Genomic DNA, 15517 nt, shown 5'->3' on the forward strand with positions numbered 1-15517 from the left:
CGACATGTAAGACAACGCACAGTGTCACTTAACTTCTGCTGCTGGGAGTGATGATCATTATGAAATCAACATTATAAGAGGTGCAGAGTTTGTAATCAATACTGACCCACGGACGAGTAAAACTACATAATTATGCATTAGTCTTTACTCTAGCCACTCAAATTCTAGGAAATCATTTAAAATATTGTAGAACAGTACTGAATAATGAACATCAGAGGGGATTTAGAAGCGGATATACCAAATGCACGCTGACAAAATAAGTAAGTATACTCTGTACATCTGTGTTTACCCTTCACTACAGCACTGACTATAGGCCTGCTATATATCTAACATAACACAGCTGCACAGGTAATGAAAGATAACATTGGGTCTCATGATATTAAACCGTGTTGTGAAACATTTTTTATTGATTTATCTAAGAAAATTAAATATCTGAACAAGCAGCAGGTCGGTGTGATCCTGGTCAATAATCATTAACATTAAAGATTTTCATAGTCATGTAAATCACACCATCATGTACTGCTCAGCTCTGACTGTTTTACTGTTCATTTAACTAGCTGCAGTTCACATTTGAATCTCAGCCGTGTGAACTCAGGCCATCCTCTAAATGCTGACAAAACCAAGTTGACGCTGGTCAAACAGAACTTATCATATATCACTTATCATATTTTGTATCACAGGCAAGTTACTAATGCTTCCTCGTTTATATGCAGATTGTATTTTTTTTTATAAATGATTTGTCTTATACACCTTTAACAAAGACTCTTTCAGTCTGCAACCAGGAAAGGTTTCATTGAGATTAAAAATCTGTTTTCAATGGGGTCCTGGCCAAGACAGGCATATATATCATATCATAGAATACAAACAAACAAACAGACAGTATAACAACACATCGTCTGTAGGGATTTGGCTTGGAAACCGGAGGGTGGCTGATTCTAGTCCAAAGTATGGACGGTGGGCTGGTGGTTGTTGGAGAAGTGCTAGATCCTCTTGGGCCCTGCTGAGGTGCCCTTGAGCAAGGTACTGATCTCCCAAAAACTGCTCCCAGGATGCCACTATGTGGGGCTGCCCATCACTCCACCATCTCTCCACATTTGCATGTCTATGAGCCCTTTGTTTGTGTGTGTGTGAGTGGTTGCATTTTTGATTTGAGGGATCAATAAAGCATCAATTACGGCAGTCTGTAAAAGGCCATAGCATATAATTTACACCATTTTAATCACTTTAATTAGTCACCAGTATATATATATGTTTATTATCTATTTATTTTTTATTATTATTATTTATTTATATGTGTATATAATTATCAGATCATTTTCTGTAACCACACCGGGATAACGGTGGTGCTGGAGCTTATCCCAGCTATAAATAATACATTATATTAATATAATATTTTTTTATATATATTATATTATTTATTTAAAAGTAGAAAATAAACAATAGAGAAAAAACATGATTTATAACATGATTTATAACACGTTCAAATATTTTTTATATATTATATTATTTATTTAAAAGTAGAAAAATAACAATAGATAGAGAAAAACATGATTCATAACGTTCAAACGTTGAATGTGGGATTTACACGGTGTACATGAACGCAGCACCAACTGTCAGTTCCTGACACTTGTTGCGCAACGTCACCGCGGATACTTCACTGACCTTCGAACTTTTTAAAATCTAGCTTTAAATTTAAAGCACCGTTTTATCTATGAAGTATATTATCTATCTATAGGAGACAAATGTGATTACATTTTTATTTATTTTTTTAAGTGAAACATTTCCTGGTCGCTGTGGTTGTGAATCAGTCCATGAGCTCCAGCCAATCGGCGTGTGGCGCAGCGCCTCCTCCCATCACGCCCCTCTGTTGTCGGCAGTATGGCCGTCGTCTTGTAGCTGCTGCTGCTGCTCAGAGATTAAAGCTGCACTGCTCTCAAACATGTCTGCTGTGCTTTTCCTCAAAACCTCGCTGAGCAGACTCCCTCCCCGGGTCGCTCGGCAGGTTGTCGGCTGCTGTTACTATCACACCAAGCAAGGAGTCTACGGGTACCGACCCAAACAGACCGAGAGCCAGCTCCAGTATCAGGTCGACCGCATCGCAGCGCTCAATCAAGGTCAGCATGGGGTTAACTCCCGGTGTGGATGAGTTTGCATCACCCGGTGAGGAGAGAATGTGGATTCATATTATTTTTATTTTGTGCAAAATAACTGATTCACATTTGAGCTGCACAGAGGCAGGGTTTGCGTTGACATTGAAGCTATCCTGTGTTTTCTCATGTTTTTGTGCTCAGATCATGGTCTGGCTCGTCTGGTGGAGGCATACAGAGCACATGGACACAAGGCTGCTAAAATTAACCCCTTACTACCCCAAAAGCCTGTTGCTGACAGTGTCCCCGAGATAGACGTGCTGAAGGAGACAGTCAGAGGACAACTCAACACATCAGGTGAATATAATAAACATGCAGCTTTTATTATAACCATGTTTTGTTACTCAGATACATGTAAATAAGTAGCTGATTACATCTGCTTTATCCTGTCACGTTTAGCTTGTATATATTTTTAGATTTGTATGTTTTTTTTAAATATTTTTTACATGTTTTACTTATATTTTATATGTCATGTTTATGCTGTTTGCACAGGATAAAAGGGAAACGACATTTCAATACTCTGTATGTCCTGTACATATAGCAGCATTGACAATAAAGTTGACTTGAACTTGAACTTGAACTTAAATCCTGTATAAAAAACACGAAAGACTCTGGATATGGTCGAATAGTCAAGAAATTACCTTCCCTAGCCACTTTTCCTCGTCCTCCCATGGAACATGTCAAGAGTTCAAGGAAAGACGTGAAGGAGACTTTATAAGGGCTTAGGAAAGAAGACATTCACAGTGCTCAGGGAGTCAGACTGCACTTACATTAGGCTGTGTTGTTGTTGTTGTTGTTGTTGTTGTTGTTGTTGTTGACGTGACCTGTGGTTAAAACTACAAAGTTTAGATGATGGACTACAAAACGTGCACCTGAGATACGTCCCAACGCGTTGTTTCATGCAGGATATATAAACGTGGAAGACCCATTTTTAACGTCAGAATTGAAATAACAATTAACAGTAACAGTAACTTCCATGACAGGGTGTCCGTGGAGTATTAAAAAGAAATAAAAGTTATTAAAAGGTATTAAATGTCTGAAGTTTTTTTTTTTTAAAGACTAGCACATGATTTGGAGTAAGTTTGTTTGTTAAAAGTTTGCCAGAATTTAGACTGTGCAGTAGAACTATTTTCCATAGCACACAGTCTTAGACTCACACAGCAAAATCAGCCAAATTAACACTGCCAGAGTTGATTAGTGTCTATTTGAGTAACACGCCTCGAGTGTTAATTTAACTCTTTTTGCAGGGTTGGTACTAATTTGGTGTCATTTGGTGATCATGTGTTATCTACACAAGTGTTAGACCTTTAACATTAAAGAATAATAATAGTAATAAGGACTGTTACAATAAAGTTGGTCATGTTTGGTATTATTTCAACATTTATTTTGACATTTGCAATGTAAAAACTGACTTGATGTTGCTTTACAAAGAGTAATAGCATAAGACAGTGTCTCATAGAAAGGCTGGAATACATGTGAGGGAGTTATTAACCGTGCACATGGTGCAAAATGCCTTGTTTCATAACAGCAACTTTAACTAGAACATTATACTCAAAACTGTAAACAAACAACATCTGTAATAATGTAATTTGTAACAATTTTATACTTTGTCCTTAACACTGCCATGCTGATCTTCTGCTGATGTGTAAAAGCAAGTATCAGAGTAAAGGGATTGACAGTAACAGTGCTGCTGATCCTGTTTTTGCAATATGACTAGAAGCAAGTTGCGTTGAGGTTTTAAAAAATATTTAGAAGTTATTAAAGAGGTATTAAATTTAAGATGATTTTTTTTGGCATTTTCAAGCTTTATTTGATAAAGACAGCTGGAGAGTGACAGGAATGTGGGGAGAGAGAGACAGGGAATGACATGCGGGAAAGAGCCACAGGTTGGATTCGAACCCTGGGCTTTCCTCAGCAAGGACTGAGCCTTCGTACATGTGGCGGCTGCTCTACCAACTGAGCTAAACGCCGCCCCTGATGGTATTAAATGAAACCTCAGGATTCCTGCATGATGATCTGCAGGATGCTGGGCGTCCATCACAGTTGGAGAAAGCGATATTCATGTTTTATATATTAATTAATCAACAGCATTTTACAACAAACCAATTTCAGGTGCAGGACTGAAGACCGTTGAATTAAACATTCAGTGATGTTCGCGCTTCTGTAGGTCTACAGCATTTTGGCAAAGCGGAGGCTTCAGTCGAAGAGGTTCAGGCCTACCTGGAAGAAGCCTACTGTGGCCACCTGTCAGTGGAGATCAGCCAGCTGAGCAGCCTGGAGGAGAGGGAGTGGTTCGCTGACCGCTTTGAGGAACTCAAGAAGAAGAGTTTCTCCGCAGAGGAAAGGAGGCAGCTGGCCAAAGTCATGCTTGAGTCTCAGGTAAGTCTAAGAAGAAATAGGGAGGTTATGCACCGTCTTACAACTCACCTTTCATATTACAATGTCACATTTTCTCTTTCATCCTGCAGGAATTTGACCACTTCCTGGGCACCAAGTTTGCTACTGTGAAGCGTTATGGAGGAGAAGGAGCAGAGAGCATGATGGGTTTCTTCTACGAGCTTTTCTACCAGTTGGCCCACAGCGGAGTCACTGACATTGTCATCGGCATGCCGCACAGAGGCCGCCTCAACCTCCTGACAGGCCTGCTGAAGTTCCCACCAGAGGTTAATGAGCCTCATTTAATGAGACATACTTTCAAATTATCCATGACCTGACACGATTAGATTGTTTTGCACTACTTTAATCAGCCGGCACAAGTAAATAGAAGCTCCCAGTCAGCTGCCAAACAGCAAACAAGGTTAAGATAGCATCAAACAACGCTCTTCCTCCATCATTTTTTTTTCTCCAGCTCATGTTCCGAAAGATGCGCGGCCTCAGCGAGTTTCCTGACACCTCGCCTGCCATCGGCGACGTCCTCTCCCACCTCACGTCCTCAGTGGAGTTAGATTTCGGTGCTGGACACCCTCTTCACGTGACCATGCTACCCAACCCGTCTCACCTCGAGGCGATCAACCCCGTGGCTCAGGGCAAAACCAGAGCCAGACAGCAGCTCAGGAAGGAAGGAGACTATTCACCCGAAGACAAGGCTCAGTCTGGAGACCAAGTCGTCTGTCTGCAGGTACTGCTTCACAACAGTGCTTCAACAACACATGCAGCCATGAAGTTTACATGATGAGGAACTCAATGCTTTATATGACAGTGACAGTAGAGAATGTGACACAAGTCTAAGATGTCTTTCTCAATGACTTGTCATGACATGATGACGCTTCAGCTCTGAAGAAGAAGCTACTCTATGTCCCTAAATGGTCATACTCGGTTTAAGATGTTTGCCAACTGGTTATTAGTCTTTAAACAAGGAAATATGTTTACACTTAGTCCTCTGACATTGTTAAAGGTCCAGTGTGTAACATTTAGGAGGCTCTATTGGCAGGAATTGGATATAATATTCATTAGTGTGGTTTCATTAGTGTATAATAACCTGTCTATAAGAATCGTTGTGTTTTTCTCTTAAAATGAGACCTTTATATCTACAGTAGAGCAAACAAAACATGTTTTTCCTACATGTTTATAAGGAGAGGGTGAGGTGTGGCACTAAATCGTACACACCAGACCTTTAACTGACTCTTTAGATGTTCTACATTGTACCTATCTGTGTTGTGTCTAGAGAGAGGCCTATCCTCTGACCTCGGTTACCATAGTAATGATTAGAAAGGTGCCTGCTTTCCTCAGCACAAACATCCAGCTGGTCTGTATCTCAAGCAGAAGAAGTCAGCGTCCCCCATAACAATCTATATCTGACGATTGTTTTAAGATGGACATGAAAAACTGTGAACAAAGCTCGATGTGCCTGCAAACAATTATCTTCATAAACATAATTCGTAGTCAAAAACGGCACAGAAATATTCAAGGTCTTCTCTGTTCAGCGTGGTAGAGCGTCTGAAGTTGTATTAATGTGAACCAGAGAGTTTAATTAAAGACGTCCTTATCAAACCGTCCTGCAGTCTTACCCTCTGTGTTCTCTCTTGCACAGGTCCATGGTGACGGCTCTTTCACTGGCCAAGGGATCGTTCCAGAAACTTTGACCCTTTCAAACCTTCCTCACTACAGAGTCGGCGGGAGCATCCACCTCATTGTGAACAACCAAGTGGGTTACACCACTCCGTCGGAGAGAGCGAGATCCTCTTTGTACTGTAGCGATGTCGGTCAGTAAGAAAAAGGGCAAAAATGTCATCTGTAAAATCAAAATTTGGTATTTTATGTTGAAGTGTGTAAATCTGTCGAATTATCAGAGCAAATCGAAAACATCCAGAGAGGTTAATTTTGCATACTTTCCAGCATATTCCTTGACCTTTTGTAATGCTCACGTTTGTATCACAGGTAAGATGGTGAACTGCGCCGCGATCCATGTAAATGGGGATGATGCAGAGGAGGTCCTGCGGGCCACCCGGCTGGCTGTGGAGTATCAGCGGCTTTTCAGGAAGGACGTCATACTGGACCTGATCTGCTACCGTCAGTGGGGCCACAACGAGCTGGACGAGCCTTTCTTTACTAATCCTGCCATGTATAAAATCATCCGGTCAGTTCATTCTACTTGCTGTAGCATATACATCATATTTCTCAGGGTTTTTAAGCATTACTGAGTGAGTAATTGCCTGTTCTCTTGTGATGATATATCCTGTCGATCTTTGGTATTGTTGGTATCTTTTACTAGCAGCATACAGCTGTCATACCGCAACAGAAAAATACTAATGATGCACACAATATTAACTGGGTGGATATTTTTGTCAGCCTCAAAATTTTAGAACAGTTTACGCCTCAGGTCTCAGCTGGCAAGGAAAGTTTGCTCACATAAAAACATTGTATTAGTTTTTATAGGTTGTGTTTTCAGTTTCCAAGATGTGTTGCATTGAATCCTGATCAAAAATCCTCAAATTAAGGTCACATATGAGAGATCACAGCAACATTTCCTCAAAACATTCCTTCCACTCAGCAGTTTTACTGCAGTTATTGCAGCTATAGAGAAAGCAATGGTGCTCTGACCAAAGAGACAAACCTTGTAATTTGCTCATAATGGTTAAAAACAAGAGCTTTTTGAATCTTAATTGTATAGTGGCGCCTGAAGAGTGACAGGAAGGCGGGGAGAGAGGGGGAATGACTGACCACAGGTCGTATTTGAACCCTGGGCTGCTGCAGCGAGGACTGGGCCTCTGTATATGGGATGCACTCTCTATCTACTGAGCTAACCAGCATCCCTGCAACACTAAAACTGAACTAAAATCTTTGCTCACAAGTGGAGCCGGTGGGAACGGCACTACTTGAAGTTGCATCTCAACTCATTTCATTATTGCTGTGGACGAAACAATGTCATACTACTAAGCAGAGCAACAGCAACCAATGGCTGAAAGTGAAAGTAACACGTTGCACGCGTTAGGTCCACAAAGCGTAGCCACTTCAGTAGTGTGGAAGTGGTTTGTTAACAAAAGATCAGACCAACAAAAAAACAAACCGTGGTAATCTGTAAGAAGTGCAAGAAGACTAACAACAAAATGGTCCAATCCAGAAAACTTAATTTACCACTTCAAGCAGAAGCGCCTGGTTAATTACTACGAGAGCTGAAAATCCTGTCAGGAGAGCTCAACAGCTGTTAAAAAAAAATAGTTTTCAGAACTTGTTGTAGCAACAAGAATAGCAATCTCAAAAAAAATCCCTGAAATATTGCGAGGCTGTTTCAGGGTTAGCAAAACTATTATTCCCTCCCTGTGGATTTTAGATTGTGTTCTTATAAAATACTCCCATCACAGATCCCGTAAGAGTGTTCCTGACGCCTACTCAGACCAGCTGATCGCAGAGGGGCTGATGACCGATGTCGAACGTGACGAGATCAAGTCCAAATACTACAGCATGCTCAACGACAAGCTGTCCAACATGACCCTGTACAGCCCTCCACCCACCAACCTGCAGGGCCGCTGGGGCGATCTGGTGGAACCCCAGGCCAGAGTCACCACCTGGGACACAGGTGTCCCCGTTCCTCTGCTACAGTTTGTCGGAGCAAAATCCGTGGACATCCCTGAGCAAATCCAGCTGCACAGCCACCTTGGAAAGACCCACGTACAGGTACAGCCATCGTCTGGGTCATTTCCATCTTCTTCTTGGCACAGCAGCAGCTAGGTGATGGTTTTCCCTCTGTTGTGATCTCAGGCTCGGTTGCAGAAGTTGCAAGAAGGGACCAAACTGGACTGGTCCACAGCAGAGGCCTTGGCTTTTGGCTCTCTCCTCTCTCAAGGTCGGCATCAGGCAGATCAAATATAAGAAGGATTTAATTTTATTACCGTCAAGATTTATAGATTTCAAATGATTGTTGCTACAGGCTTTAATATCCGAATCAGCGGACAGGATGTCGGAAGAGGAACGTTCAGTCAGCGACACGCCATGGTGGTGTGTCAAGACACTAATGACATGTACATCCCTCTAAACCACATCAGTGATCAGCAGACAGGTTTCCTCGAGGTAAAATCAACATAATCCATCTAAATCATGACATATTGAGAACATTCATTTCCTCCCTTCACGTGGCGTATTGTGACGGTCTTTCTGTGTGTTCAGGTGTGTAACAGCCCGCTGTCTGAAGAGGCGGTGCTCGGATTTGAATACGGTATGAGTATCGCTCAGCCGAAGCTCCTTCCCATCTGGGAGGCTCAGTTTGGAGATTTCTTCAACGGAGCGCAGATCATCTTTGATACCTTCATCTCTGGAGGTAGATTTCTCACCACTGGTGCTTCCAGCAGATTCACAGTTATACAAAATATACTTTATTACATAGGTGCTACATAGTCCTGTCCATACAAAAGGTTTAGATCATTGTTATTACTTTTTTTATCTTCTCACATCAGATATGAAACTGTGTCCCCAGGTGAAGCTAAATGGCTGCTACAGAACGGGATGGTGATCCTGCTGCCTCACGGTTACGATGGAGCCGGACCTGAGCATTCATCCTGTCACATGGAGCGCTTCCTCCAGGTCTGTGGGCCATGTCATTCATTCGTAAACATCAGGCTCATTCCCAACGCCATCCTGCATCCGATACGATGTGAAATCCAGGCAGCATCCTTGCATCTTAGTTGTACTTAACGCCCAGCCAAAAGAGAGGCGAAGGACAGTGTGCAATTCTTTGTTGGAGTTGGGCGCATGTCCTCCTCTCCAGTGGTGCCAACAAGGCCGATCAACGGGCCGGGCTGTAGTTCAAGATTAAGAATGAGGGACAAGGTTCGGAAAATGTCTCTCCAGTATTTTTCCTGGCTGGGACAAGTCCAAAACATGTCAATAAGTGAAGCCTCACCTCTCTCACATTTGTTTATGGAGGTTTAATGTTTTACCTTTTGTCTCCTGTTGTAGCATTAAGATTAGAAAGAGTTTTAGCAGTGTTCCTTGGCTCCTCGATCTTTTTATTTTTATCACAGTTACATAAACAGAAATGGTACAGCAAAGTCATGTTAGAGACCTGTCAGTCCATGCTGGCTTTCTTCAGTAGAAAGGAACATAATTTACAGGCAGCTAACAGCAGAAATCAATGACAAATCAACAAAGATATTGTTTCTTTGACCACCTGCAGTCAGCGAACAAAGGCCAAAAGATTGAGGCTGTGTCTGAAATCCACTCCCTCCCTCCCTTCACTCATTCACTACCCCCTATGTAAGTGGCACTCTGTTGGTCGCACTATTGTGAGCAGGAAATTGATTGCCTGGATCAAGACCCTCGAGTCTGCCCACTCCATTGAGTCGACTGACGTGGTGACAATTCTGCCTGATATCAGGCAAGTAGGTAAAAATATCGGAGAATCGACTTTAGTGTCACACAGTAGTAATTGCAATGTGTGGATGTGAGCTTTAATGCATGCATGGACATTTTTTCATGTGTTATGTGGAACATTAGGAAGCATAAAATACAAAGACATCTTAATAAAGTGGCAGAGCTTGAATGTAGTCCTCTTTATAGTAAAGAAGGAGTGATTACTGATAAACTGGTAGACAACAGTATGTAGTGTGTATTAGCAGTAAGACTTGTTATAACCTGGACTTTTCAGCACAAGAAGAAGCAATAAAAAACTGCTGATTTTGAGCTTTTGAACAGACCAACACATCTGGATTTAGAGGAACATTTGTAGAGGTGTGTTGTTTGCAAAGCACAGATTTTATGTGTTAACTCGTGGGAATATCCTGACATCACAACCTCCGAGTCTCTGCTGCTGCTGCTGCTGCTGCTGCTGCTGCTCAGTGTCATTCATATTACATTACAGAGGCTCCATGTTGTGTTATTACCTGAGCTGTAAATGATTGTCCTCTTTTGTCTCTCAGATGTGTGACAGTAAAGAGGAGGGAGTGGACGGCGACAATGTGAACATGGCTTTGGTCAACCCAACCACTTCTGCTCAGTACTTCCACCTGCTGAGGAGACAGATGATCCGAAACTTCCGCAAACCCCTCATCGTGGTCGGACCCAAGACTCTGCTTAGATTTTCCGTAAGTACTGTAGATATTGTAAAGACGACTCAGTCCCAACTGCTGTTCATGGATGTTTAAGTGGGTAATATGATCCTTCCACAGGGGGCAGTTTCCAGTCTGGCTGAAATGGCACCAGGAACGTCTTTCAGACCTGTGTTGGGTGATACTTCAGTCTCAGCACAAAGGTATAGACGTCACACCATCTGTGAAAAGACTTCTTTTGGTGGACCTCAATGTGTCAAATTACAGGCTAATTACAGGTCAAAATTACAGCCTGCTAAAACTTTCTTTAAGCAACCCGTCTGTCAAACGTAGCCCATTTTTCCTCTCTTTCTTATTCCATGCAGTGTCCAGAGGGTGGTGCTGTGCTCAGGGAAGCATTACTATGCCCTGCTGAAACAGAGGGAGACATCCGCAGCCAACCAGAACACAGCACTCATCCGTGTGGAGGAGCTGTGTCCGTTCCCACTGGAGCCTCTGCAGCAGGAGCTCAAAAAATACACCAATGCTAAAGGTATGTGTGGGACAGCCAACTTCACTTATGAATGTTTTGTTTAGGTTTTTCTCACATTTAGATTTATGCTTTTATCCAAAGCAACTTACAAAGAAGGGAAAACAATCAAGGTACAGTGCGACTAGGACGTGTTAGTGCAGCAATAAGTACTGTGACAGTTCTAGAGGGGGTAGATTTATCATCTCCAGTTGTCGGTAGTGCTAGGAGAGGAGGGTACTCTCTGAAGAGCTTCAGGAGGTTTTTGAGGTAGAGAGGGACACCCCTGGTCTAGTGAGAACTGGTAGGACGTTGCATCAACAGGGCAGACGACAGACGAGAAAAGTTTTGATTGCCTTGAGCGTATGGGTGCAGTACCGGAGACTACTTTGCATGCAAGCATTGGCGATTTGAATTTAATGCGGGCTGCTACAGGTAGCCAGTGGAGCTCGATGAGCAGCGGGGTAACATGTGACCTTCTCGTCCTTAAAGAAACCAGAGCTTGTTTATGAATAAATGAACCTTTATTCTGTGAACATCTCGATGTGAAGCACAGTACAGGACAAAAACACTAACCTCAGAGTAAATACAAATAATTTCTGGTCGTTTATGTGAGTCTTTTTTTTTTTTGTTTTGGTTATATGTGGTTTTTACATCACAAGTGCCTCGATCAAGTTCCCCAAGGAAGTTCCCAGTTTATATTTACATTCTTTGTGTCCACTGTTTGTCTTTGCCAACATGCTTTTCCTGTGTCATGATTTTTTGAGGCATTTCCCTATGCTACATTACATAACACTGCAGTCTTTGTGACTGATGCACAAGAGGTACTTTACAAACACAAAGGGAAGTCGTCGAGCTTAAAATGCACTAAAACATCATTTAAACCTCAATGGGGAAAAAAAGAAAAAATGAATAATGAACCCAGAACGTAGTAAAAAGCTGATGCAAAGAGTTTCAGGCCGCAGATCCTTTAGAAGTTTGTTCCAGATATGAGCGTGATGAAGAGAAACAAAAAACTCTTAAAATTAGACCACCTTGAAACTAGCTTTTCAAGGTGACACGCTCATGTTGTCCTGATGAGGTTGTTATAATCTTCTATACGTGCCTTTTGTTTGTAGTCTTCAGTGACATCTCAGTTTTATCATAGTTAACTTAGAAGAAAGTGATCTGTCTTCAGTACACTTGAGAGAAACAATTATAGAAGCAGCTACACGCATGAGTCATCGTGAGCTGTGAGCCGTGTAGCAGTATGCGGTAACTTCAATAGAAGTCTGACAGTCACCACTTTGATAAGCGAGTCCTCAAGACAACATTAGACAAACGTCTAAAGAAACAAGAAACTGGTGCCGTGACAAACATTCTCACCAGACTGGTATTCAATGCAGGGCTTTTGTATTAAACGTTTCTGTTGTTCTGTCCACCCTCTGTAGCCAAATGTCAATCCTCTCTACGCCTGTTAGTGTTTGATTGTGTGCACGACTCCCAAAGAATGAGAAACTACAGGCTAACAATGCGACACGTTTCTCCTCACACACATGACTTTGTGTTTGTGGCCAACTGCGTCAAGATGGTTTTCACTCTTTTAATGAACTGTAACATGATTACAGCACGTTAGAAGATGACGATATATAAACTGACAGCTATCACATAGAGAGCTCAAACTCTGACTTCACCTCTGGGCTTCGTGCTGTCCCATCTAGCCTTTATTACTCAGTGCAGTCTTTCATTGCAGGGTTTACCATCATATTCATACATAGTCATAGCAAAAAAATATTGCTACCCCTGCATTTCTGTCACATAATGCACCACTTCTTCTTCTTCTTGCAATCACAAATACTTTAGTATTTTCATGTTTATTTCTTTTGTTTGCATTGGAACAACACAAAAAAAGCCAAATCTAAGATATTTTACACAAAACTCCTTCCTGTAACCTTCCTGTAACCATCAGTGAGTGTTTTACACCTCTGTAGTTTTGGACCACTCTTCTTTTGCTGCTCCGGATCTTACAGAAACGCCGTTTTAAGATCTCTCCACAGGTATTCTTTTGGTCACTGTCCAGCTGTAAGACCCATGACCTCTTTCTGACATTGCGCCCAAGAATTCTTTGGACAGATTTCATAACGCCGTGCATACGGTCAAGACACCCAGTGCCTGAAGCAGCAAAGCAACCCCAAAACATGAGTGAACCTCCACTGTGTTTGATTGTAGGGACTGTGTTCCCTGATAGTTACATGAAGTGATTCATTTCGGTTATTTTTCGCTACCAAATATTAAGTTGAAGGTGGTTTTGGATGGAGTTTTGCATAAAATATCTTCAATTTGGCTTTTTTTTCTCTGCTTTGATACTTTGTGTGTTCCTCCAATGCAAACAAAAGGAAATAAACATGACAATACCATGTATTTGTGACTGCAACAGTTTTCTGGGAGAAGTGGTGCTTTATGACAGAATATGGATATATATGAATATATATAGTCACATGCACATACTTACACTATTTTAAATATTTCTGCCTTATCCATGATAACCATCAACATTGTTTTCTAACTTTCTAACTGTAATCTTCGCTGTCTAAAACTTGTCAGCGCTGTTCAGCCACTCTCGTTCAAGTAGCCACTCAAAGAGGTTTCAGCCTGTCGAGCTGAATCCACATTAGTCTACAGCTAATCAGTGCGTTATTTGTCAAATGCTGCTAAGAAGAAAACTAGTGGAGCTTCAGCACTATGGTTTTTACTCTCCAATAATCTGCTGATTATTTTCTGGATATGTCAAATAAGAATTTATGCTTAAAATGTCAGAAAATAGTGAAAACCCCATCAAAGACTCCCCAAAACATTCACTCTACTCTAGTAGACAGCTAAAGAAATGGAAATATTTGTATATGACAAGCTGGAAACAGCATTAAAACAACTATAGTACCTCCTTTTTATTAAATTTCTGATCCCTCTTGAGACAGATGGAGAGAACTGCTTGAAAGACTGTTTAAATGAAGGTGTGTTCAGAGATTTGTAGTCATTGTGTTTTTTTAAAATGTCATTGTGATTCTTCCTGGAACAAAATGTCAAGGTTCAAGTTTCACTTCAGCTCTCTGTTTCATTTTTCTCACTCCCCCGAACACGCTGAAGCAAATCCAGTTTCAGTTTGATCTGAGGTTTCTCCACTCTGTGGTCAAAGAGCAGGATAACCTTTTAATGTCACATGTGTGGTGTGAACAATGTGATTTATATTTTTTTAAATATCATCCACAGAGTTTGTATGGAGTCAGGAGGAGCCTCAAAACATGGGTCCCTGGTCTTTTGTAGCTCCCAGGTTTGAGAAGCAGTTGGCCTGCAAGGTGAGAACTGATTCAACAAACACGGTTATTAATATGAATTATCGATATTACACATACTAGAGTGTCTTCTCTGTCTTTCTCAGCTGCGGTTAGTAAGCCGACCCGCTCTGCCCGCCCCTGCCGTCGGTATCGGGACCCTCCATCAGCAACAACAAGAGGCCATCCTCACCGCTACCTTCTCATAAGACTCAACAAACCTGGGAACCAAAACACCCAGTACACCAGAGTCAGTACTACACTACATACTGTATCTGCAGTGGTCTTCCCACCGTCATCACGAAGTGTGCAGGGCTGCTGCATGGCAGATACACGGGACCTTTAAGACGATGTGGATGTGCATTATAAAAATAAATCGGCCTATTGAACTTAATAGTGAATACAGGTTTTAATTAGGTTTTTCCCCCTTTCTCTCATCTACTATGCCTGTATATTTATGTGTGACGTATAAGGCACTACTGTAAGAAAATAAGATCTGAATGGAGGCCTTAGAGACAATGTTTACAATGTCATTCTAGTAAAGAGGCACTTCAGTCGTCTCACGCTGCTCTGTACAACAAATTAAGTTGTTAGGAATCACTGAGCATTACCCTTTAAGTATCTATGTAAGAATGCACGTCCTTTACCTGGATTTATGAATGAACAAAGAGAGATGTTACCGTTTTGACTGTTAAATGTCGAGTTAAACATATTTGGACATTTCGTGGTACAAATTTGGGCTTGAGAAGTACTTGAACATAATTATTTAATCGTGGTTTAAACTACAAAATAAAGGGCTAATGTAAATAAACCAGATCAGAATATTCAAATGGAAATATTTTCAAATAAATCTATTTTCATGTTTGTTTTCTCCTGATGTCATGCTTTTTTTTTTTTCCACAACTGATGAAGCTAATCAACTACAACTGATGATAGGACTCACAAAAATCAGTATTTGAGGGGAGAAGGCGGCTTCAAATGACCTTCAAACCTGTAATAAAGACTTTTTTTTTGTTCTAAGGGACACACTGGAGGATAAACCCAAGTAATTATAGTTAACTGTCCTTTCACAAT

The 15517-nt window shown here is 41.4% G+C and overlaps 1 protein-coding gene across 1 annotated transcript; it reads left to right on the forward strand.

Annotated features, from left to right (window-relative positions):
• The first annotated feature begins 1817 nt into the window (after nucleotides 1–1817).
• dhtkd1 (dehydrogenase E1 and transketolase domain containing 1) lies at nucleotides 1818–15307 on the forward strand. Its single transcript, XM_010757335.3, has 17 exons — nucleotides 1818–2114; nucleotides 2292–2444; nucleotides 4315–4526; nucleotides 4616–4810; nucleotides 4996–5265; nucleotides 6178–6349; nucleotides 6525–6723; nucleotides 7949–8261; nucleotides 8346–8430; nucleotides 8515–8654; nucleotides 8751–8901; nucleotides 9058–9164; nucleotides 10499–10663; nucleotides 10748–10830; nucleotides 10993–11159; nucleotides 14382–14467; nucleotides 14551–15307. Exons 1-17 carry the CDS (start codon nucleotides 1940–1942, stop codon nucleotides 14650–14652), a joined length of 2775 nt encoding a protein of 924 aa, XP_010755637.3. The 5' UTR covers nucleotides 1818–1939; the 3' UTR covers nucleotides 14653–15307.
• The last annotated feature ends 210 nt before the right edge of the window (nucleotides 15308–15517 follow it).

The sequence above is a fragment of the Larimichthys crocea genome, chromosome XXI, assembly GCF_000972845.2.
Source record: "Larimichthys crocea isolate SSNF chromosome XXI, L_crocea_2.0, whole genome shotgun sequence".
NCBI lineage: Eukaryota > Metazoa > Chordata > Actinopteri > Sciaenidae > Larimichthys > Larimichthys crocea.